At 30.1% G+C, this 25,254-nt stretch overlaps 1 protein-coding gene across 2 annotated transcripts in view; it reads left to right on the forward strand.

The window, feature by feature from the left end:
* LOC100210798 (DENN domain-containing protein 11) overlaps positions 1-25,254 on the forward strand; it is a 59,740-nt gene that overhangs the window by 28,578 nt on the left and 5,908 nt on the right. The window contains exons 3-6 of one of the 2 annotated variants that reach the window (XM_065820513.1): positions 17,515-17,673; positions 17,830-17,977; positions 23,853-23,991; positions 24,080-24,202. In XM_065820513.1, the coding sequence (XP_065676585.1) occupies positions 17,515-17,673; positions 17,830-17,977; positions 23,853-23,991; positions 24,080-24,202 (569 nt within the window). The remainder of the gene's footprint in view (positions 1-17,514; positions 17,674-17,829; positions 17,978-23,852; positions 23,992-24,079; positions 24,203-25,254) is intronic. The other variant, XM_065820514.1, reaches the window with a different exon arrangement.

Genomic DNA, 25,254 nt, shown 5'->3' on the forward strand with positions numbered 1-25,254 from the left:
TAATGAAAAATTGATGTATTTTTTCTTACCACGCATTACTCAAAGTCTTCATTCTAATAAACAGTCACTGAAATAAATTTTTGAGCAAACAAAATAAATAAAAAAAACAGCATGTTTTAAATAGTAATAATTAAGTAAATTTTTAATAAATAATTTGTTTATAAAAATTTCATTAAATGATAGAGCTTTAGTCAAGTTAAAACTTATAGAAAAAAATTAATTCAATTTCTAATAAATTATTTAACGTTTATTTTTCAATGTTTTTTTTATATATATAAATTTTTTAATTAAATGAGTTTTAATTAAATAATCATTGACGTTCTTTATAAGTATTTTTTAAAAGTTGTTTTATGCTGCAATATGAACCACATGACATAATAAACACAATTATTGGATTAAAATTAAGTTTATATATTATATAAAAAGTTTTTAATTTTAAAATAAACCAAAAGTTTTTTAACAATATGAATATCCTTCACATCTAAAATTGTGCATCAAAGAATATATATTTATAGTATCAAATCAAAACATCAAATCAAAATGTAAAATCAAATTTTATTTTATATATATATATATATATATATATATATATATATATATATATATATATATATATATATATATATATATATATATATATATATTCGGGTGTGTCGATTTTCACTTTTTTTTTTAAATTTGGCTAGTATTATTTTTTTTTTGTAAATCGGTTTGCAAAACATGAAAATGGTTTTTATTATGAAAAAAAAAATCTTTTAAGCTACTTTTTTTCACTCTTAAACTATTATTTTTTTAGACTTTTTATTCTTGAAACTGAAGTTTGTCGTTATCTCTAAAAAAGATTGCATTTATTTACCAAATCATGTAGTAAACTAAAATTTAACTTTGTGTACAAAATTCGGCATTTCAAAATTTAGTTTACTAAACAGCGCGTGAATAACAAAAATATGTTAAGTATACACTCTCGTTTTCGCAATGTTTATATTTTTTGGATTATATAGGAATGATGATTTAAAGTTGTTTATTTTATAAGTACAGTATATAGTTAAAATTATTTTGCAAATTGAAAATGTGGTCCCCAAACCCTATTTTAGAACCCTAAATTGACCAAAATTTGTCTAATACCTTAATCTTATAATTCTATTTTTATTTCATACAAATACTGCTATAAATTGATCTAAAAAAAAATAGTATAAAGTATTAGAATGTTACAACATAGATAGTTCACAGAAGACTGGAAAGTACAACCAAATTTAGATTTACCCCCTCAGCATTATTTACCAAAAATCGCTCCTAAATGCATATTTTGATTTCATTATTGAAAAATGTAGGGAAAATAGAAGGGGGGGGGGGTGTATCATATAATTATATATATTAAATTTCTATTATAGTAAAAAAGTATAAAAGTATTACTTTAGAAAATGGCTGCTTCAGAGAAAGCAACACGCTCAACTACAAATGTTTGGCTAGTTGGGCATATTCTCTCAACAATATATGGGCCAAGTCAGTTGCCAACAAGTGGTGTTGCCCTATGTAGAGTTTTTTATGAAATGATAATCAAAAGCTCAACTCTTTCAATATCCTGCAACACAGTTGCAGATGAAGTTATGATTTTCTGGTTTAAAGCTAATATTCCAACTATAGCAAAGCCTCATATAGTTGCTAAACTAAAGAGTATTCACAAGCAACATGTCTAAGTGTCTAAGAACAGAAGTAGAAAATCAGCTACTCAACATAGCTATCAAGAAAAATTCACTGCTAAGATGAATACACTTTTTGATATTGCCCATGGTGAATGGGATTGTCTCATCAAGATAAATGAAGATAAACAATTTTTTGATAGACCAGAGAGGTCCCTGAAAGATGTTAATGACAACATAAGACTTAATGTATAAGAAAGCAGTTGTAAAATACAGAAAACACAAGGTTGAAGAAAAAAGGCGCTTTGAACAACATAAAGAAAGTAAGATTATATCTTCAGATACATTAATGGATTGCAATTCAGATTACTCTTTGGATGAAAATTCTGACTGCAATATGTCAATTTAAACACAAAAAGCTTTTAATCATCCAAATAATTCAAAACATTCTACTATGGGCACTAGTCATCTCTTGATTACAATATTCAATCGTTGTATTCTTGACAATCAACTCTTTCATGCAGCATTAGACTGAACAAAAATAACACCACGACAAGCAATGATGGTTGTCACACCAGCCCTAGCTGCAATCGGTATTGATGTAAATAAACTAACATTTTCACGTTCCACTCTAATGGAAGCTCCAATTACATCCCGTGAATCTCTTGCAATAGCAGTAAGAAAAAATGATGGTAAAATGTTGTTGAATGTTGTTAGAACCAGGCGTAAATGTCTGCCAATTGTTGTATCTGGCTTAGATATTGAGAAATTATTGGGGATCCCTGAGATACCTGCTGGTACTGGCTCTCTAATGGGACAAAAGGTAGTTGAGTTCATTTATGAATGGCCTGGCATTGAGAAGCATCTTGCAGGTCTTTGCTTTGACACAACTGCAAGTCATACAGGAAGTCATAAAGGGGCAATAACTGTCATACAGAAGTCAATGAATCGAAGAGTTTTGTTTTGAACCTGTCGACATCATATTCTTAAAATCTGTGCAAATGCAGTGTTTGATGCGTTTTTTGTTTCAAAAGGACCAAACATTGAACTTTTTGGTAGAGTGAAGTCCCAGTGGGAGCTAATAGAAAAATCAAAGTTTGAACCACTTAAAAGTGATAAAAGCGGAACTGGATGCCTTATAAAGTTTGAAAAAAAGTGGCTTGCATCTCAAAAATCCAATGTGGTGGAAAATTTGAAAAAATACATAAAGGAAACCCAACCATGTGATGATTATAAAGAATTCGGAAGACTAGCTCTTCTCCTTTTGGGAGAAAATAATGATACAACAACTATTTGCATTCCTGGGGCTTACCATCGTGCAAGATGGATGGCTAAAGGTATATTCTGTATATATATATATATATATATATATATATATATATATATATATATATATATATATATATATATATATATATATATATATATATATATATATATATATATATATATATATATATATATATAAATTATGTTAGTGTATTCTACAAACAGAGTGCTCAATGTTCTAAAAGAACAGAGCAATAATAAGTTAGTAAAAACACTTATCTAATTTATGATTACTTCAACACTGTGTTTCACCATCAGTAGGTTCATCAGGAAGAATCTTCCTGATGAACCTACTGATGGTGAAACACAGTGTTGAAGTAATCAAAAATTAGATAAGTGTTTTTACTAACTTCAATGTATATATATATATATATATATATATATATATATATATATATATATATATATATATATATATATATATATATATATAATATGAACTAAATATATAGTTCAATACATTATCATAATAATATTGATATATGGCTATTGTTTTTCTGTTATATTTTAATTTAGTTATATGTCAAGGTTTGATTAAATTATGTATGTTATTTCATTCAAGTAATTTTTAAAATTTTAAATTTTAAAAAGTTACACAACAAAAACGTTTTATTGTCATTTTTTGTGTAAAGCATCTCATCTGTTGCAGGCAACAACGTTAAACGCCAAAGAATGAGAAAGCTATAGTAACTTTAGGACTGCATTTTCATTTTGCAGTTTTGTTAGATTATTAAGTTTAATTTTTGTTCAATGTATTTGTCCAAGCTATTTTTGAAAGAGTTTGTGCTTTGCTGCATGACAACATCATCTGGTAGTGTATTCCAAATCGAAGCAACTCTATTGTTAAAGAAATGATACCGTTGAGCACAATTGTTTATGATTTCTCCTTGGTATTGTAAATGTTGGTCAACTTGTGGAGAGACCTTCATAGATTCTGTGTGCCAGACTACTTTATTTTTAAAATTCTCTAGTTTGTATTTCTGAATTAGATCTCCCCGTTGGCGTCTTTTTTCAAGTGATGAGCATTTAATTGCTGAGCAGCGAATAGAGTAATTAAGGTTATGAAGATTGTGTGGTATCTTTGAAGCACGTTTTTGAATTTTCTCTAAAATTTTAATATCTTTTTTTAAGTAAGGCGACCATATTGACACTGCATACTCTAAATGGTCGCACATAAACTTTATAAAGTTTACTCCATATAGTAACATTTCTAGATATAAATGTATTTTTTAGAATTCCAAGCATTCGATTAGCTTTATATGATGCTTTTGTGACTTGATCATGAAATTTAAGATCAGATGACAAAACTATACCTAAATCTTGTTCAGTTGTTGTTACTTCAAGCTTAATTCTCTGGTGTGTGCTAAGGTCATTTATATAATAATCAAATTTTAGTAAATTAGATCTCCCTAAAATATGCATTACTTTACACTTACTTTCGTTGAGTTGCATTTGCCACATTCTTGTTCATTCTGTAATCCAATTAATATCACTCTGCAGTCGTTCACAGTCTTTTTTGCTTTCAATTGTGGCAAGTATCTTTGTATCATCAGCGTACATTTTACAAACATTGTTTATTTTATCAGGCAGATCATTAACATATATAATAAACAAAGTCGGTCCTAACACAGAACCCTGAGGAACACCGCTAGTGACAGGAACTCAATCAGATATTGTTTCTCCTAAAACAACACGTGGACAATTTGAAAGGAAAGAGTTTATCCAAGAAGAAAGTTTACCAACAATTCCGTATTTTTCCAGTTTAAATAATAAAGGTTTATGTGGTACTTTATCGAAAGCTTTAGCATAATCAAGGAATATAACATCTGTCGATTTTTTAATTGATTTTGCAAAGGTTATAAAATCCATAGTTTCCAAAAGATTTGTGACACTTGATTTGTTTGTGACAAATCCGTGTTGACAGGTAGATATAAGATTATTATGAGATAAATGTTCTGTGATTTTATCTTTAATTCTTTCTCAAGAATTTAACAAGTAACAGAAGTGAGGAAGACTGGTCGATAATTTGCTGGATCTGTTTTGCAGTCTTTCTTATATAATGGAGTAACATTGGCTTCTAACCAGGACTCTGGTAATTCAGAATGATCAATTGAATGTTGAAATATAAGCGATAATGGTTTGGCTAATGATTTTGCACACTTTTGTAGAACTGATGGACTTATGCAGTCAGTGCCAAATGATTTGTTTGGATCTAATTTTAGTAAATGTGATTCTACTAGAGATTGATCTATTTTTAATGAACTGATTGTGTTTGATGTTCTGTTTGGGAAATGCAGTAGTGTGCGTACATTTCCGGTTGTGAAAACGGATTGAAATTGCAAATTTTGTACATTTGCTATATCCACTTGCTTTATGCTAATATCTGATTCAGTGATCAATGCATTAATAGAGCTTGATGATGAACGTTTAGAATTAATATAGTTGAAAAGCCTTTTTGGATTGCATTTATCATTTGCTAAATTTTCTTCAAAGGTTCTAATTGCTGAACGAGTATACATTTTGATTTGATTACGAACTGTGTTATAAAGATTAACTAGATGTGGAACTTTCCACTTTGTATTTCTATTTTTGTACTATAGTTTTGATATAGGAGGTATGAATTTAGCACATAGTTTATGATATATATCTGTCCATTTTTTGTAGGAATCATTGATACTTAAATTTTTAAACATAGCAATCCAATCATAACTATTAAAAGCTTCATTTAGTTTTGCATAGTTACCTTTTTTTATAACATAATTTTGAGAAAATAAATGGGGTTGATTAATTTGATTTTTCAATGATGAGATTCCATTTGAGCAGTAAGTGACCTTGTGTTGCACATCCAAGAGGCGGATCAAAGGCTATTTTACTTATTTTATCTGGAGAGTCTGTTATAACAAGATCCAATGTGTTAATGCATTTATCTTTCTTAAGTATAAATGTTGGTGAGTGTATGCATTGATACAAAAATGAATTATTGAATGTGTTAATAAAATTTGCTTCAATTGGTTTGCTTGGTCCTTTGAAGTTTGTTGAATAGTCATCATTCCAAACAATGTTAAGATAATTAAAATTGCCTGTGAGTAATAGTCCCGAAAAACGGTTACCATCAATAGATTTTTTAGCTAAAGTTATACAATTGTTAATTTCTTTAGCAGTTTTTTCCATCATTTTTTGTGGGCGGTATATACAACCAATCAGCAACTTGTTGCGTTTACTGATTGGGAGTGAAAGCCGTAGTTGTTCAGAGTGTTTAAAAGTAAAACAAGAATGAATTTGAGAAAAGCTTAATTCAATTACGTTTAGGCAAGTTCTTGAATAAATAGCAACTCCTCCTCCATGACCATTTCTGTCATGTCTGAGATCATAATTTTTTATACTCGGAGATGATATTTCATTAAACCATGTTTCAGTAATAAATATAATGTCTATAGATGTTGAGAGAGCAATATCAGATAATTCAAGTAACTTTTTTTTGTTTAAAGATGTAGAATTGGTATAAAGACATTTAAGCTTGAGCGAGTGATTATCATTTAGGAAGATATTATTATTATTGATAGAATTTATAAAAGGTTGCTTTTTATTGTTTACTGTAGAATTTTTGCTAAAAGTTTTGTAGTTGTTGAGGTTTTCGAGCATTAGCTGCTGTTTTGGTATCAATGAATGGATGTTTTTCTTTTCTGTTAAATAAACGGGTTTGTGAGACATCAACACAGCGGACCCGGTCACCGGGGATGACAAATCTAAAGGGCTGATCAAGAATATCATCTTTGCGTAGATCTTCATTAGCCTCCTATCTTTCTTTGAATAACTTAACAAACTCAGCTTGTTCAGCTCTAGTATTGTTCAGCTTTTAGGTCGAATGTGGATGTTTTTATATATGCCTTCACAAAGGTATTTAGCAGCTGCAATTACTTGGTTGCGTGCATTGTTATTTTCAAATTCATCTATAACTGTTGGTTGCGGCTGTGTTTTTACATTTATTTTTCGGTTTGAACTAAATACTTTGACATTGGCATTGAGACTTAGTGAATGCAAAATATCTTGAACTGTCTTAGTTTCTTCTTCTTTTTTTTCAATTAGATTAATTTTGTTTGATGAGATGCCAATAAATATGGCTTTTTTGGACTTATTTTCGCTAAGTTTAGAGTTTTCTGATACTGCTTTTATAATTGCAAGATTTTGGGGAGAACCAGGTTTGGTAAATGATAAGGCAACATCCAGATATGAAGGTTGTGTAGATTGATTGGTATATTTTGCTGTTAAACTTTCTAGTTTGGAAATTTTATTATTTAGTTTGCTTATAACATTATCCTTCTTTGCATTTTCATTACGAAGACATTCAACTTCAGATTTAAGTTCAACTACACATTGTTTTAATTCAAACAACCATTCATCCAAAAGTTTGATGGAAACATTTTCCATGTTCCTAGCTGGATCAACTGATGGACCATTAACCATTTTTAGATCCACCAGGATGCTTTATTTATATAATTTATATATCTTATTACACAGGGACTAAAAAGTTTCAGTATGTGTTTTTTTCCGTTATATATATATATATATATATATATATATATATATATATATATATATATATATTTATTTATTTATATATATATATATAGACACACACACACGCGCGCGCGCACACACACACATTTGTAATACCAAAAACTAAATGTATATCAGCTCATTATTTTGATTAGAAAGAGTTTAGATTTTAAAGTAAAAAGTAGAACATCAAGCTTTTTATACACACATATGTTTATATTTACTTCATAAAAAACAAATCCAAAAAATAGTTATCTAACTAAAGATGATTAAATAATGGTTTGCAACTAATTTTTTTTTAATGAGGTTTACCGTGTCTTACTATAATTATTGAACATTAATTCTCTGCTAGCAATTTGACCTTGAATGTAAGTATTTCTTCTGGCCTGACCAAAGACATGACAAGCACTTTCAGATGTCATTTTTACACATCTTTCAACAGATTGTGAATGGGAAGGCCACTTTGTTACTTTCATTGGAGTGTTAAATTCTTTAACTGCTTCAGTTGATAAATCACATATTAGAGGTGGTTCAGTAAGATCACTCCAGTCTATAAGTTCAGACAAACAGGTTCCTTCCATAATGATGCCAGGAGTCTTTCGAATCCTAAAAGATTTATCTCCAAATTAAAGTGTATTATTCCCTGCTCCTCTTATTTCAACTATTTTATCAACTGCATCTTTTTGCTCATTTTCAATTTGACTACAGAGCATACTTAACAAAACTGATTCAGGGTGAGCATACCATGCTGATCGATTGAAAGTGGGTAAAACAATGTTAATTACCTCCTGAGTTTGATTTTTCAGTAATTGCATATGTTTAAGTAAGTTTAATGGTCCTTCCACCCAGCACGAATTTACTTTAATGTTAAACCAGTTGGGAATATAGACACCTACTATGTACTCAAAAATCATTTTCAACCTATTTAAAAGGTCACCTGTTAACCCATGTTTAGATTCTGACCTAAACATGGGTTTAGATCAGAATCTAAACATGTTTAGGTCACCTGTTAACCCAGATTCTACAAAACCTTAAAGCATTAGTTAGCCATTTACTATGACAAACAGGACCGATTTCTAGTAATGCAAGTCTCTGAGGCAGAAATCCAGTTTTAATAGATGTCACAATTTGGTACGCGTAGCTCTGATCAGTGCTTAGATCATTGATAATGTCAGGACTAAGGTAGGTAAGTGGAGTGTTTTTACACACTTTTAAAAAGTCTGGGTTAATGTCAAGATTGGTAGCATCATTCAATATCTTACCCAGTGATCCTGACCTGATTGCTGGCTTTAGTAGGACCATCAAGAAACTTAATAGACTTCTTAACCCTAGTTTCCCAGTTTGCAGATCATATACAATTCATACAAGATTTTTATTAAGATTTTTTCAACCCATTGTATTACTCCTCCTGCCCATCCAGTATTTAGATTAGTACTATCACAACCTATGGCTTTCAATGTCAAATGTAAACATCTTTCTTTGAGCCATTCAATTAAATGATCAGCAATTATCTCTGCAGGTTTTTTTAAATCTGATTCTTCAGGAACAAAATGGAATAGATAATTTCCACCAGGTTCACTGCACGCAACAAAATGTTCTTGTTTTATTAAACCTGGGAATTTTCTGCCTTCAACATCAAATAAAATTTTAGTGTCATCTTTTCTACCATCAAAAAAAATACAACTCAAACCATTATTGTTAAGTTCATTTTGGAGTTTTAAGGTCAACTCTTTTCCGATTTTTTCTTGAGCTCGCTTAACTTTGTTGTGGTCAATAATTGAGCAAGTGTTTCCTTTAGTAATAATTTTAGCATCAATAAGGGCAGCAGTTGTTATTTCTGCTGTTTCTCTTAAACCTGTATGATGCCTTAAGCTTGCTAATGCTATATTTTTTATATGCATGGTGTTATATAATACACTTTTTTCTTTTACTTTTTTCGTTTTTGAAATATTAATTTTTATTTTATCATTTGTATCTTCACAGACTTTGTCTGAGTCACTCTTGGAAAAAAAAATCATATTCTTGATTAAGAATCTCCTGGTCTGTTTTTAATTTTTTTATTTGTAAATTGATTTTCTATTGAAAGTCATTTAATTTTTTTATTTTGTTTTCGAGTTTCAATATGATCAATCCCAGCTATTTGAAGGATAGATTTGGTTCCAACTTTTTCTCTTTGATATCTAACAAAGTTCAATTCAAAAAGAGGAATTTTTTTTTCATTTTTACAATTACATAGTATGTGAGCTTTTCTGTCACAGTTTTCTTCACAATTATTCTCTAAGCAAAAAAGTATTTTACAATCGCATGTAACTATGTAAACAATGTAACAGCATGTAAACAAACTAAAATATTTATCAAGTTTTTCCATAAATCTATTTCTAATTGCTGAGGCCACACTGCCATTACTAACTTTAAAAGCCAATAATCACAAATCTTTTATTTTACATTTGATTCTTCTTTCAGAATTAATAACTGGATTTACAAATTGAGAATTAGCTTTTTTCCACTGTAACAAAATTCCTGAATAATATCCTTTACAAGCTGATATACAGTATAGTTTCTGTAATCTTTTCCTCTAATCTCCTTTAAATATAGGCCATACTTGAGAATATCTCTGGAAGTTGGGTGTTCTGATGGAAGAAACTCTGAACTTTTTCCAATCAAGTTACTAAGTCGACAAGCTAATTTACTTCTGGTTTTGGTGGTATATGACATTTATATATATATATTTTTTTAAAAGATTCAAAATATTGTTTATGTTTTAAAAATATTTTACTTTATCTACAAATAAAAAAATAAGACGGAGGCGTTCTAATAATACAGTAATACTTTTTAAAAACATTGAGCCATCTTTCTGTAAAATAAATTAATTTTATTTATATAAATTTTTATTATATAAATAAATATATACATAAACAATTTCTCGAAATAAAAAAAAATTTAATTATATATACACACAAGTTTTTAAAAGGTATTAAAATGAAGGTAATAAAAGTCCAAAAAAATAATAGTTTAAGGGTGAAAAAAAGTAGCTTAAAAGATTTTTTTTTTTTTAAAAAAAAAAAAAATTATTTTCATATTTTGCATACTGATTTACAAAAAAAAAAATACTAGTCAACATCAAATTTCATAAAAAAAGTGAAAATCCACACACCCTAATATATATATATATATATATATATATATATATATATATATATATATATATATATATATATATATATATATATATATATATATATATATATATATATATATAGATATATATATATATATATATATATAGATATAGATATAGATATAGATATAGATATATATAGATATAGATATAATAAATTGATTTTCATTTTGATTTGATTTGCATTGATTTTATAGACAGTAGATATTATTACCAGTAGGTATTATTTTCCTAGGTATAAAAAAAAAGCTTTTTATTTTGTGCCTCACACCAGATTGTGTCTTAAACTAAAAAGTTATGAGTTTATCAATAAAGTACTTAGATGGTGCAGAATTTTTGTATGTAACAGAGTGCAATTTGTCATTTGCAACAGTGAGTTTTTAAATTGGTTTCCAGTTACAAGTGGAGTGCCACAAGGCCCTATCTTTGGTCTGTTTATGTTTACTGTTTACATAAACAACTTACTAAATGAGTCATCAATGAAGTGTGAAATGTATGCTGATGTATTAAACTAGTTAACATAATTAGATCATCTTCTGATATCTTCTGATCATCTTCTGATAGAAAAGACTCAAACAGGCCTAAACAAATTAATAGCATTATCAAAATTATGGCTATTGAAATTTAATGTTAGCAAATGTAAATGCAAGCATTTAGGTAGCATTATATATATAGGTAAAAATACTAAGTATCTATATATAATGTATGATTCGGTGTTAAACAGAGTTGATCTACCAGAAACCAAAATTGAAAAAGAAGTTTAGATTTCAAACAACTTAAAATGGTCTAATCAAGTTAATTATGTATTTAGTAAAGCTAATAAAACATTCGGAATAATAAAGCATTCATTTAAAAAATATAGACATAAACGCGTCTAACCTATTGTGCACCTCTCTTGTAAGACCGTATCTAGATTACACAAATTTAGTGTGGTATCGTTACTTAAAACTAGACAAAAAAAAATTAAAACAATACAACGTAACATTTTTTTCGTGTTGCAAACATTTTGAACATTGGTAACAAATGGCTAATAAATAGTTTTTGTTATTGCTTGTGCCATTAAAGCCACTGTGCTATTTTGAAGCCTAGGGACAGCTAACAGTTTTATCACATCCTGTCCAGAAACCAGAATCAGAAATTGATTGACTTAACCTCTTTCTGAACCAGTAAACTAAACCCTTATCTAACCATCCCATTGCAAAATTAGTAAAACTGCTGGATCAAATTGATTGTTGTCTAGCGATTAAAAGCTTGCAATATTTTATCAGCTCATCTTATAGTGCTGGCACTGATAATGACTTCTTCGTATCTTGCTTTTATCAGTCTTATAGATGTCACAGAAAATGTCTTTTGTAATCGAACTAGCCTTTCTGTTATAAATGTTAGCTCTATAAGCAGGCTTGCGGAGCCGCCCAATTTTTTCACGAATTTTCGCAAAGCAAAAACTCGGCTCTGGCTCCTCATAATGTCAATAGAAGAATAAGATTTAAAAGTGTACCTTGCCGTCTATTCATAAATTTTTTAATGAATGAAAAATAAACTATTACATTTTTTTGAAGAATCAGTCCCTTTCATATACCCTTTCATTTTGTACTTGCAAATTTATGCCTTTGCCTGCTCATTTCTACAAAATTTTTTCAACAAACTTTTTTAGCATCAATTTCCAAATTCAAAACGTTTTCTCTTTTTTTTTTCCGTCAATACACACCAAAAGTCAAATGTACTCTTTATTCATTCGAAGAAAAACCATGCTATCAATCAAATCCGATTCCATATGACTTCTTTGGTCCGGAGTCAGAAATTTTAGGCCAGAAAACACCTGCTCCACGCTGACTTGCGTCATAGGAAGAGCAGAAGCAATCTGGCATGCTTTCTGGGTCAACTCAGGAAACAGCTTTATTCCGTCCAAAACAGTTTCGCCCTTCGAATTTCCACCATCCTTTTTCTTCATGGTCTGTTGAGCAAGCTTTGGCAAACTTTGAATAGCCTCTTGTAATTCTTTTTCCTCCAATTATTTATGGCTAACAACGTCTTGGCTGCACTGCTCGCTTTTTTGCTTCCAAGCACATTCCATTCGAATTCGCATCCTTTTTCTGGGACTTATTTCCTCAGATTCCTCTTTATTTTCCGAACGGCTTCCAGTACTCTTGCTAGAGTCATTTCCATGATGACCAATTCCACTCCCTTAGATTTCGAACTTCTTTTGCTCATTGAGCTTTTTCTGGATCTTCCACAGAGTGTCTTCAGCAATCAACTGATTTTGTAAAGCATTTGTAATGTTTTTAAATTTCAAACAAATTATAATCTATCATATTCTTGCAGTGAGGAAAGTAGAATGTCAAAAAGTAAAGTTAAATGAAACAGTATTTTGAATTTCATTAAAAGTACGTAACTTCAAATTCTAATTTTCGTTTAAAAAAATAAATAGAGATAAAAACCTGTTGCTCTTCTCCAAGAAGGCATTGATATTGCACATCTACAAAGACAGCAGCACAAAAAAAGGGATTATCAAACAAAAGTGATTCCTGAATCACCATTGAATCCCTGATATTCTTTCCAAAATCAGACGTCTTGAATTCACCAGAAACTAGCTCCTCCTTCAGAATTTCCCAAATGTAAATAAAGTTCCCAGGCGTGAGATCCTGACTCTGGAATTGTTGAGTTGCGACTGCCGGTTTCTTGAGGATTTTTGCAAGTTCCTCTACTTGCTTCCACTTGTAATTTAGAAGCGTTAAGTCATGGGTTTTAAATTCTGCTTCCAGTGCACTCAGGACATCACGATCAGATCATCTTCAATTTCAACCTCAAGTTCTTCTTCGATTTCGACGCCAGCAAGTTCTTCAGCAGACTCGTCAGTAACGTCACCTTTATCATCTGTCTTTCCAACGTCTCCAACCATTTTCACCATGTTCGATCCGTTATCAGTCGTAATTCCGAGGACATTTTCTTTCCTGATGCCATACGATTCCAGCACACCTTCAAGAGATTCTTGAATTTCTTTTGCCTTGTGTCTAGCATGATTGTCAACTGCTGCCAAAATTTTGAGAGTGGTTTCGCTATCCATGAAGAACTGCACATTGACGCCAAGTAAGCTTCGATTATGTTTTGAAGCTCCGTCGACTTTCAGAAAAACCAGCTTTCCCTGTAGATTGGTTTTTAACTCAGCCCGCTTTTGTTGAGCCAAAGCCATGATTTGACATTGAGCAGAATCCCGGCTGACTTTCAACCCAAAATGTTTTGCCAAATCGCTAGTCAAAATCTTGATTCCTTTACTGTTGAATAGGTTAAAGGGAACGCCGTTTTGAAGAATCATCATGTTCATGCCTTTCTTGAAGTCCCCTTTTGAAATTGTGATGGTAACTTTGTTGAGAAAGCGATCGATGGGTGCTGTACTTTTCTCGTCTCACTAGTCGAACCCTGATTTCCTCCAAAAATGGATGAGGTGCGTTTCTTTTCCTTTTCGGCCTTCTCTTTCTTCAGTTTCTGTTCTCTTGCCTCAACAATTTTTGTCAAAAGTGTAGAATGTTTATTGACAAAATGGCGTTTCGTGTTGGCGGTGGGTTTTTTTTTCCATTTCTTTTTTCCCTCATACTGCATTTTGGATGTTGCACCGCAAAGTTTGCCGACTCCCTCCCCTACAATAATGTAAACTTGACAAAAAAACACGTCGTCCTCTTCGCGATTAGCAAACCATTTCAGTTTATCATATAACCTCTCGTCTTCAACGTTATCACTCATAGTTGCAATTTACAAATAACAAAAATCGCGGAAAAATTTCAAATATATATTCAACTTTATCTAAATATTGCAGGAGAAGAAAAGAAAAATACAAGATTATTTTTGGGTCATTGAATAATTTTGAAATAAAAAAAATGACAGAAGATAAGAATAAATATGGCACTTCATTCATTTCACAAGAATAAGAATTTAAAAACACAATATAAGCAAAAATATGGTGGCGGCCATTTTTTTGAGATGGCATTTTAGACTAAACTTGTGAGTCATTTTATTGTATATGAAATGATTTGTTAGAGACTTAGAGAATTTTAAGTTTTAAGTTTCTTGAATGAAGTGTAGAGGTCGCCAAAAAAATGTCTAAAAAATTATTCTAAAATTTAAAAAAAAAAAATTTGTTCAGTTCAAAATTTTTTTGAGAGCCGGGATCCACTAGTTTTTCTCGGCTCCAGCTCCTGCAAAAACTATCGGATCCTCGACTCTGGCTCTGCAAGCCTGGTTATAAGAAAGGCAGCTACTTAGGAGTCACAATATTCACAGTGGCTTTCGCTGTCTGTAAATTGAGAGCTTTCAAATTGTATAGACCAGATTCAAGATCAATATCTGAAGGCTGTGACGAATTCTCATAGCTAGAAGTAACAGTTAGAAGTGACATGGGTACTGGTGTTGCAACTCCTGTTAAATTTACTTTTCAGCAGGTGCAAGTGCTAAAAACAGATTTGTCAATACTTTCCTTCGAACTTGTGTTCTCATTAATGTGATTGTAGAACAAAACCTTCAAGATATCACCACATGATGGAAGTTTAATACTTTAAAAAGTTTTGTTTGTTGCACTAAACAAATAGAACTTGCTGAATGTGTACTATATACAGTTATTTCGATGAAGTTTTGTTCCTAACTTATTCTCAGTGTAATGGATCTGAAAATAATATAAATATTTTTTGTTAAAAAATGCATTTAAAAAAAAATATACAAACAGGAGGGTTGAGTAAGTTAGTAAAGACAATGCACGAATGAAAAGATTTCATTTTGATACAATATGTATAACTAGTTGTAACGCATATTGCATATTGTATCATTTTGATACAATATGCATAACTAGTTGTAATGCATATTGTATCAAAAATTTATTGTGTCATAAAGAAAACTTATGTGTCTCAGGCCTTCTCATAAAAGGTGTTAAAAGGTCGCACGCCTTATGAAAATGCATTTTCATAAGGTGTGCGCCCTTTTTTTTCAACAATATTTTGTTTTGACAACTTTTTCACTTCAATTTACATCTTTTGATAATTCATTTCTTTTGAAAGTGCGCTGAAAAATCAAATTATACTGAATAAAAAATTGTAATAAACAAACCATAAACTGAAAAAAAAAAAAAAATTTTACCAAATAATAAAATAAATAAAAGATGAACCAGTAAAAATCTTTTATTAATAAAGTGTTTCATTTGCCTAGAATACATTAGATTTCAATAAAGACATTAGAATTAGAATTCAATAAAGAGAAAGATAAATTTTTTTTTCTTTTTTAATTCACCTCCCCAAAGCCAAGAAGGCCTCTACAGACGAAGATGCTACTTAATTGTGGTTATAACCCTCTCTCAAGTCCATAACTTCGAAACACAAACCTTGATGAACAAGGCTGCTGTGCAGAGAAACAAGTTAAGCGTGGTACTACCAGGAACTTGGTGGGGATCAAACTCGGAACCTCTTGCTTATGAAGCGAGCGCTCTACCACTACACCACTACTTTGTTTTATATTGAAATTACATATAAAAATAAACAAATATTAATTTTATGCTCTTTTTGCTTCTGATTTATCTTTTATTTATTTTATCATTCGTTAAGATTTTGTTTTTTTTTAGTTAGTTTTTTTCTTTTTAGCTTTTATTTCTCTTTTCAGTTTATAGTTTGTTTATTTTAATTTTAGTTTAAGTTTACTTTGGTTTTTCGGTGCATTTTTTAAGCGCGCTAATTATCATATGAATGGTCATATAAGGCATGCGTTCCTATGCCTCATACATGAAGCCTTGTGTCTTCAGTATTCTTCCAATGTGTTTACCATATGTATGTAGGTCACATGAGACTGTAACTAAACACATTCACATTTATAAGTTGAAAAATACGTATTTACTCAGATAAAAAAATTTTTTAATCTTATTTCTAAATAATAATTTAATTAGAAAATATTTCGAATACTGAGTCTTTATGTTACATCATCAATGGTAGATTGGTGGAAAAACATATATTGGTAAAAAATGCATATATATATATATATATATATATATAAATTGTTGCATTTGGGAGTAAAAGTGATTCTTATGCAAACAAATGTGTCACTTTTAATTACTTTTGACTTTTGTCCAACATTTCTGTGTTGTCAAAAAGTTAAAACCATTAATTTAATTACAAATTAATCGTTATTAAAAAAAACGGCAAATATAATTGACCAAAATGTTTTTAATAACATAAACAATGTTTTTATTTTTTATTTTTTTTAATAAAATGTTTTATTTTTATTTTTTTTTACTGTAAATCTTGTTCGGAGTGTTGCTACATCGATTATCTTATAGCCTGACTCGCAGCGTAGTGCTGCTACATCGACTGACAAATAGCCTGACTCGCAACGGAATGCTGCTACATCGACTATCTTATAGCCTGACTCGCAAGAGAGTGCTGCTACATTAACTGAGGGTTTGGTTGGGGCAGGAAGTCTATCAAGTAATATAAAAAAATTCCGGTCTTGCATTTTAATTTTTACTTTTTGTCAACAAAATAGGGAAAAAACTTTCTGACAACCAGTTAGGAAAAAATAGAAAAACAAGTTATCAATAATTGTTTTTATATTTAGTTCCATGTGTCTAAAATTAAAATAAAAAAAATTATTTGCATAATTACATTGGAGGAAAGTTTTTGTATAAATACTTTTAAAACACCATAAAAGTATTAGACTATATAATTTAGGTGGTTGGGGAAAGTGGACATGACTTTTGAATTTGAATTTTTTTGCATAAAGTAATTTCAAATTTTTCATATTTAGAACTGGAAAATAGTAAAATAACGTTTTTTACCTTAGATACTTTCGCCACCAGGAACATTATGGCTTAAGTTGTTTTGCTTTAAAGTCAGTAAATAATGCAGAAGAAAGAGGCGCTCGTATGAAATCTGTCGGAATAATATGCACAAAGTATACCTCTCTTCATGAGCATCAGGATTTTTTAGAACTTCAAGTTAAGTATGTTTCAATAATAGTTTAAGTTATTTCACATTAATTTTATGGTTTGGTATAAATATTCTTTAATATAATATTTATGCTATTAATTTTATCGTTTAGTATTAGTATAAATATTTTTAACATGATTAATATTAGCATAAACATTTTTATCTTAAGATATGTTTTGGAAAAACAGTACCAATACCATGACTTAATATCATATTACTTTACATATCGAAATTGCCCGAACCGCAACAATGCATTTATTGAGAAAAAAGATACAGATGACGAAATAAAATATAAAAAACATTTTTCTGTTTTAAAGGTAACAAATAAGAAATTTATAATTTGTTCAATAAAAGATAAGAAATTTATTTAATAAAATATATGAAATTAGTTCAATAAAATATTAGAATATTTATTAGTTCAATAAAAATTATCTAAAAAAGAATAAGTTTTGTGTTATAAAAGACTTTTAGAGTATTAAAAGTTAATGGTGGTTCGAATCCCATCTCTTTCCAAATTTTATTTTATTTTTCTACCCTCCCTTTTGGTTTTCTATGTTATTGGTGATATATATATTAACAATTATTTACAATTATTATTAATAGTTGAATAACATTTAATAAAAAATTATTAATAATAATTGTTCACCAATAACATAGTAGAGGAGTGCATTTAGTTCTACTCGCCCCCTCCCCAAATGGGAGGGGGCGAGTAGAACTAAATGCACTGAGCCAAATATTAAAAAGCAACCGGTATCCAAGTTTACAAAGCGCTAAAAGATCGGGGATAAAAAACATATAGGAATAGAAAGGTTTAAACCATTAAGGCTATGTGCACCTGTGCATGAGAAAATACACTGAAATGCTTAAATGGTTTAAGAAATCTGAATGTGAAGAAATGTGTATCATTCATAAACATATAACAAAAAGATTTTATTTACAAAAAAGAAAAGATAAATGGTTTCTACGCAAATATATGAACAGTGGTATTTTGAAGAAAAATAATTTTAAAAAATTGACGTTGGTGGGATTTGAACCGCTGTCATACTGTGTATGAAGTAAATGCCTCATCCAAATAAGCTAAACGTGCGTATACTTATAAATAAATAAATATAATCATAAAAAAAATATATAATAAAAAAAGTTATACATAAAAGTATACACTTGCATTACATAGACGTTTTCATATAGGGACAATATATACTTGTTATATTGAAATTATACAAATTTTTAATGTATCAGGTAACCAAAAAAGTTCGTGCGGTTTTTCCGTATATAATAAAAACACACAAAACGACAAAAGTAAGTACATTTATTCATCAAAATAGTCACCATTAGCATCTAAAACCTTTTCCCAACGTAAAACAAGCTTATTTATTCCACTTCTGAAAAATTCTCGGTCCTTTGAGTCTATAAAAGCTTTTAACTCCATTTCAACCGCGTCCTGGTCTCAGAACTGCTGTCCTTTTAAATGATTTCCCAGGGAAAGGTAAAAATGGAAATCAGTAGGGGGAGGTCTGGCGAGTATGGTGGATGAGGCAAACTCTCCCAAACAAGGCTTTGGAGCTTGTCCTGAGTCACGCGAGCGGTGTGCGGTCTTGCGTTGTCGTGGAGAAGCAGAACTCCTCTCCTGTGCACCAGTGCAGGCTGCTTTACAAGCAACAGGTCGTGAACTCGTTGCAGCTGTGCTGAGTAGACCAGTCCAGTAATGGTTTGGCCTGTTGGGAGCAGCTCGTAATGCACCACACCAGCTGTAGTCCACCAAATGCAGAGCAAAACCTTCCGCTTGTGGAGATTGGGCTTGGGTGTCTTTGGGATGGGGTCATCGGGGGACAACCAATGGTAGCAACGCTTGGTATTGTTGTACACAATCCATTTTTCGTCGCATGTCAATAAACGATCAAGAAAAGGCTCAACATTGTGGCGTGATAAGAGTGATGTGCAGATCGTAAGCCGTTGCTTCTTGTTGTCGATCGACAATTTGTGCGGAACCCACCGACTCAGCTTCCACGCTTTCCCAATCTCATGCAGATGCAGGCGGATGGTTTCAACACTCACAGCAAACCTCACTGCAAGTTCTTGGCAAGTTTGGCTGGAGTCAGACTCGACAGCGTCCTTCAGTTCATCCTCATCAACCAACAATGGGCGTCCAGAACGCGGCAGGTCTTCGATGGACTCATCTCCCGAAGAGAATCGCTGAAACCACTTCTGTGCTGTGCGTTCACTTACTGTACCTTCTCCAAATGCTGTGCAGATGTTTTTGGCCGCTTGTGTTGCATTCCTTCCAAGTTTGAACTCGTAAAGTAAGCAAGATCAAATAATCGTTGGTTGGGTTGCCATCCTTTCTTTACACAAAACCTTTCCTGTAAGCTCGTTACAAGCCTACACTATATATGCAGCAACTGCGCGTGACACACGTGTTCTATTACGCAACAAAGCTACTTGCCTTGTGCGATGTGGGTGTTGTAAAAAATGCTAAAAACAATTCAATTACCAAAAACCGCACAAACTTTTTTGGTTACCTAATATTTGTATAATTTTAATTACAAACAAATAACAATTTTTATTTTTGCTTCATTCTTTGAATAAAAAATAAATAAAATATAGGACTAATCGTTCTTATTAATGTCGACTTAGAACTGTTTTTTTTTTTTTTTGCTTTGCCTTATCAAACTTTGAACATCAAGGCAATCTTGTTTCTAAATGAGTTGATTGAACTTGAATTTATTGTATCTTGTGGCAAATTGTTTCAATAATTTAATACTCTGTGAAGAAGTTGTGTCTGATTGTTTGATTATTTGAGCCTTTGTTCAATATTTCTCTTTTCTCTAATTCTCATGTCTTCTTGTATTTTTTATAATACGATTGATATGGTTGTGAAAATTTATTTTATCGAATCCTTTGGATACTTTAAACATTTGAATAAGATCTAATCGTGTTCTTCTATTTTTATCTTTTCTTAAAGGGTTCCATATTACTGCACCATATTCAAGATGAGGTTGTACTAATGTTTTATATAAAAGTTTTCCTCATGTTTCATTTAAATATTTAAAAAACTGTTTAATCAATCCAAGTTGATTGTTTGCTTTATTTAATGCGTTGTTAATGTGTTGTTTCCAGTTTAAGTCATTTGATGGTTATACCAAGATCGATTTCAGATTGATTTTTTAGTAGCATAAAATCATTTAGTTTATAATCAAGTTTTCAATTACTTTTACCAAAATCCATTATTTGCATTAATTTTTGTTAAATTTAATTAACAGTTCATTTGACCACTTACTTAGTTCATCTATATTGTTTTGAAGATTTTTATTGTCCTCCTGATTCTTTATCACCGAAATCACTTTTTGTCTTCAGCAAAGAACTTTACAGCTTTTTTTAGATTAATGCATAAATCATTTATATATATAATAAATAGTTGTGGGTCTAGTACAGATCCTTGGGGAACTCCACTTATAACATTTTTCCATTTAGGTACATGTTCTTTTAAAACTAATCAGTGTTCTATTGCTAAGAAAACCTTTGCTTCAATTTTAAAGTTTACCTCAAAATCCGATTGCTTCTAGTTTCACCAAAAGCCGTACATATGCAACTGAATCAAAAGCTTTTGCAAAATCCATAAAAATAGTATCTATATTTAAGCTCTCTGTCAGTGCTTTGGTATTCAAGTCAAGCGTTTCAAGTATTACATTGTTTTTATTAAATAAAAACTAAAAGTTAAGGCTTTGTAATATTAAAAAAACCAGCTTTTTGAGATTTTAATAGAAAAAATGAAAAATATAACATGTTTTTTTCTCTATAGCTTTTTTAAATCATAAACCTAGTTTTTTTGAAATTAACATTAGATTCCCCATCTTGACTATATTTTTTAAGATTTTTTTTTTTCCAAAAATATAGGGCCCTATCAGATTTTGGGGGCAGTTTCCTTGAATATTGGTTCAATGTTTATTTTCTAAAAAAAAATTTTGAAAGTTGATCTGCCCTAATATCATCAATATAATGCCATAATAACTTCAATAATATAGACATCAAAAAGCTCTTCAGTGACTAAATAATCTTAATCAATATCACAAATAAAAATAGCCTATTGAGCAGTTTGCGATATACTGAAATTCTTTTATTCTTTCATTCAATTACAAACTCAGATCATCAGCAATATCACCTGTTCTTAATGTAATTGTTTGTCTTAAGAGGTAGATATTATTTAAAAGTTTTTATTTTTTAGGGCCAATGTTTTTAAACAAAATTTCAAGAGATTTCTTAATAATTTTCCCATCATTGGTTAACAATATTTAGTTATAAAAAGACAAACTGCATAGCTTGCAACAGCAGCATTTTCTATTTAAAATTTCTACATTTTTAAAATCTTATTGTTCAACTAATTTTATTGCTGTAATGGTAGAGCGCTTGCCTCTAAGCAAGAAGTTAGATCCCCACCACGTCTCTGGTAATACCATGCTCAACTTTCTCCGCACAGCAGCCTTGTTTGTCAAGTTTCATGTTTTGGAGTTGAAGAGTTGTGAGAGGGTTGTAACCACAATTGAAATAGCCTTCTCGATTGTAGTCGCCTTTAAGACCTTAGGGAGGTGAGTTAAAATAAAATTTAAAAAAACAAAAAAAAACTTATATTTTAATTTTTTGTTTTTATCTTTTGGTACCTCATTGACAAATTTTTGGTACCTCTTTTGTAAGAAATTTGTAATCTTTTTAAATTAATCTTTATCAGTTAAATTATAAGAATTTATATAATTGAAGAGCCTGACAAATGGTCACTGAGGTCCGCATGCAGCATGTAGGCTTTATTGTGGCCTCCTGCAGGGGCGGCCGCAATAAAAAATTAAATCAAACTCTCCATTCTAACAATAACTTCATATTGAATTACAGCACTCAAAAATTGACATTAAAAACTGTATAAATACATTAACCATAAATATCAAATAAAAACACTTAAATCGTAGGCCATGACATCACTTAAATCATAAGTTGTGATATAAAAGTTTCATAAAACATTCTAGCATTTTTCCTAATAGAATTACAATATATAATTAACTATGCTTAATAGAATTATAATATATAATCAACTATGCTTAATAGAATTACAGTATATAATCAATATATAATCAACTATGTGTAATAGAATTACAATATATAATCCACTATTCTTAATAAATTATTAGTAATCTTCTTTTTTTTTAATAAAAAAATTTTGTATTTTGAAAAACATTGAAAAGAAAACATCCTAAATTTAGATTACAAATACAAAATACTTGACTGGAAAAGTATTTAATACTATTTTAAAAAGTCTTTAATAATTTATTGGAGCAGAGATATTTTGCAATATTAGCTAGATATCGATTCATATATTGGTTAAGTTTAGGAAGCAGTTGTTGTCACCAACAAAGTATTTAGCAGTTGTTGTCATTAACAAAGTAGTTAGCAGTAGTTGTCATCAACAAAGTAGTTAGCAGTAGTTGTCATCAACAAAGTAGTTAGCAGTTGTTGTCATCAACAAAGTAGTTAGCAGTTGTTGCCATCAACAAAGTAGTTAGCAGTTGTTATCATCAACAAAGTAGTTAGCAGTTGTTTAAGTTGAAAAAAGAATGAAGAATACTAGAAATAAGAATTACTTACAATAAAAGTTACATTGAAATAAAGTTGTTCAGAAAAAAAAAATAATAATAATATAATTTTCATTTATGCTTATAAACATTGAATGAAGTACTTTTATTTATAGATAAAGTCACAACATATCATTGTAATATACATAAGTCTTAGAAAAATACTGATGAACAACAAAATATAGATTGATAAAAAGGAAAATTTTTTTTGGTTTCTTTTTTACTAAAATAAGTACAGTATATAACACATATTTATTACATTTTGCAATCAGTTAGTTAAGTTTCTAATAATAAAGCTCTAAACAAAACTAGTGGTCGTAGTGCAGTGGTAGTAGCAGTAGTAGTGGTGGTAATGGTAGATGTGGTGGTACTAGTAGCAGTGGTGGTAGTGATGGTTATTAAAAAAATTGTTTTAACTTCATTTTTAAAAGATTAATTAGTTTAGTGAGACCATTACACCAATTTTAAGTTTATGATTAGTTAACATTTTGATTTGCTTATGTTTTGACAATCAGGAAGGATTATTAGTGCATAATAAGCATAAATTAAGTTTATCTATGATTTTATTTTTTTATAGATAAGACATCCAGTTGGTTGCTTTTCACAGTTCATTGCTTACTTTGGTGTCAGTATATTTGTTTTGTGGAAATTTTTATTACTTAAAAAAAGAATTTTGTTATTTGCTCCTCCTCCTGTTGGTACACAATGCTATAGAGGTATATAAATTTATTTTTTTATTATTAAGATTTAGTAAAATCCAAAAAATTTAAATTAATTTATGTAAAAAAGATTTGTTTGTTTTAGCATATTGCCTTGGTCTTCTAGCAAATCATGGATATGACCTTCACAGGAATTTTGTCAATAATTTATTCTATGTTAATGTGGGAAATCTCTTGGCTCTTCAGAATATGGATTCATTTATAGCTTGTGAGTATTCTTTTTTTAAACAAGTTTACTTCTAAATGCACTATATAATTTGTACACTATATAATTTACTGGAAAGCAAAGAAGAAATTAAAGAAAATTGTTGACAGAAGACTAAATAATAAATGGTATAAATTAGTCAGGAATATATATAAATATATTTCTGACTAATTTATATCATTTATATATATATATATATATATATATATATATATATATATATATATATATATATATATATATATATATATATATATATATATATATATATATATATATATATATATATATATATTAAACATCTTCGCTTCCAACAAGGCTGCAAGCAGCCACTAGTTAAAGTTGGAAGTTACTGAAAGAGAAAATATGAAGATTGTAGAGCAAGATAATGATTGACGGACGACTTAGAAGATTGCAAATTATATGAATCAGGAAAGCAAGATGAAGGAAGCGAATTCCAAAGAACTGATGTTCGAGGAAAAAAACTAGACGAATAAGCGTTTTTGGAGCACTTAGGAACAGTCACAGAAAAAGGATGACACTTAATTGAATGAGGAGTAACTCGAGAATGAATTTTAGTAGATGGCACAAGAGACGCTAGCTCTTTAGAGCAATGCCCATTATAGTATTTGTAGAAAAGAGAAAGAGAAGCAACATTACGACAGTGTGATAATGGTTGGAGGTTGGCTGCAAGAGCAGGTCCAACTATGTTTACAATGCGTTTTTGCACCTTGTCTAAAAGAGAAAGGGCATCATTAGAAGATCCGCCCCAGATATGGCAGCAGTATTCCATACAAGGCCGGATTTGAGATTTATAGAGATAGAGAATAGAATCCGAAGTAAGAAAGTGACAAGCTCGATAAAGAGATGCAACCTTAGCAGATGCTAATTTTGCAACTGATTTGATATATGGTTTCCAAGAAAAATTGGAAGTAAGAGTTAATACTAGAAGATGAAGAGTAAGTGACTCATTGAGTACATCACCGTTTATAAATATAGAAAGATCTAAATTATTACCATAACGATTGGCTGAAAAAAATTGAGTTTTATCTGAA

The sequence above is a fragment of the Hydra vulgaris genome, chromosome 15, assembly GCF_038396675.1.
Source record: "Hydra vulgaris chromosome 15, alternate assembly HydraT2T_AEP".
Lineage (NCBI taxonomy): Eukaryota > Metazoa > Cnidaria > Hydrozoa > Anthoathecata > Hydridae > Hydra > Hydra vulgaris.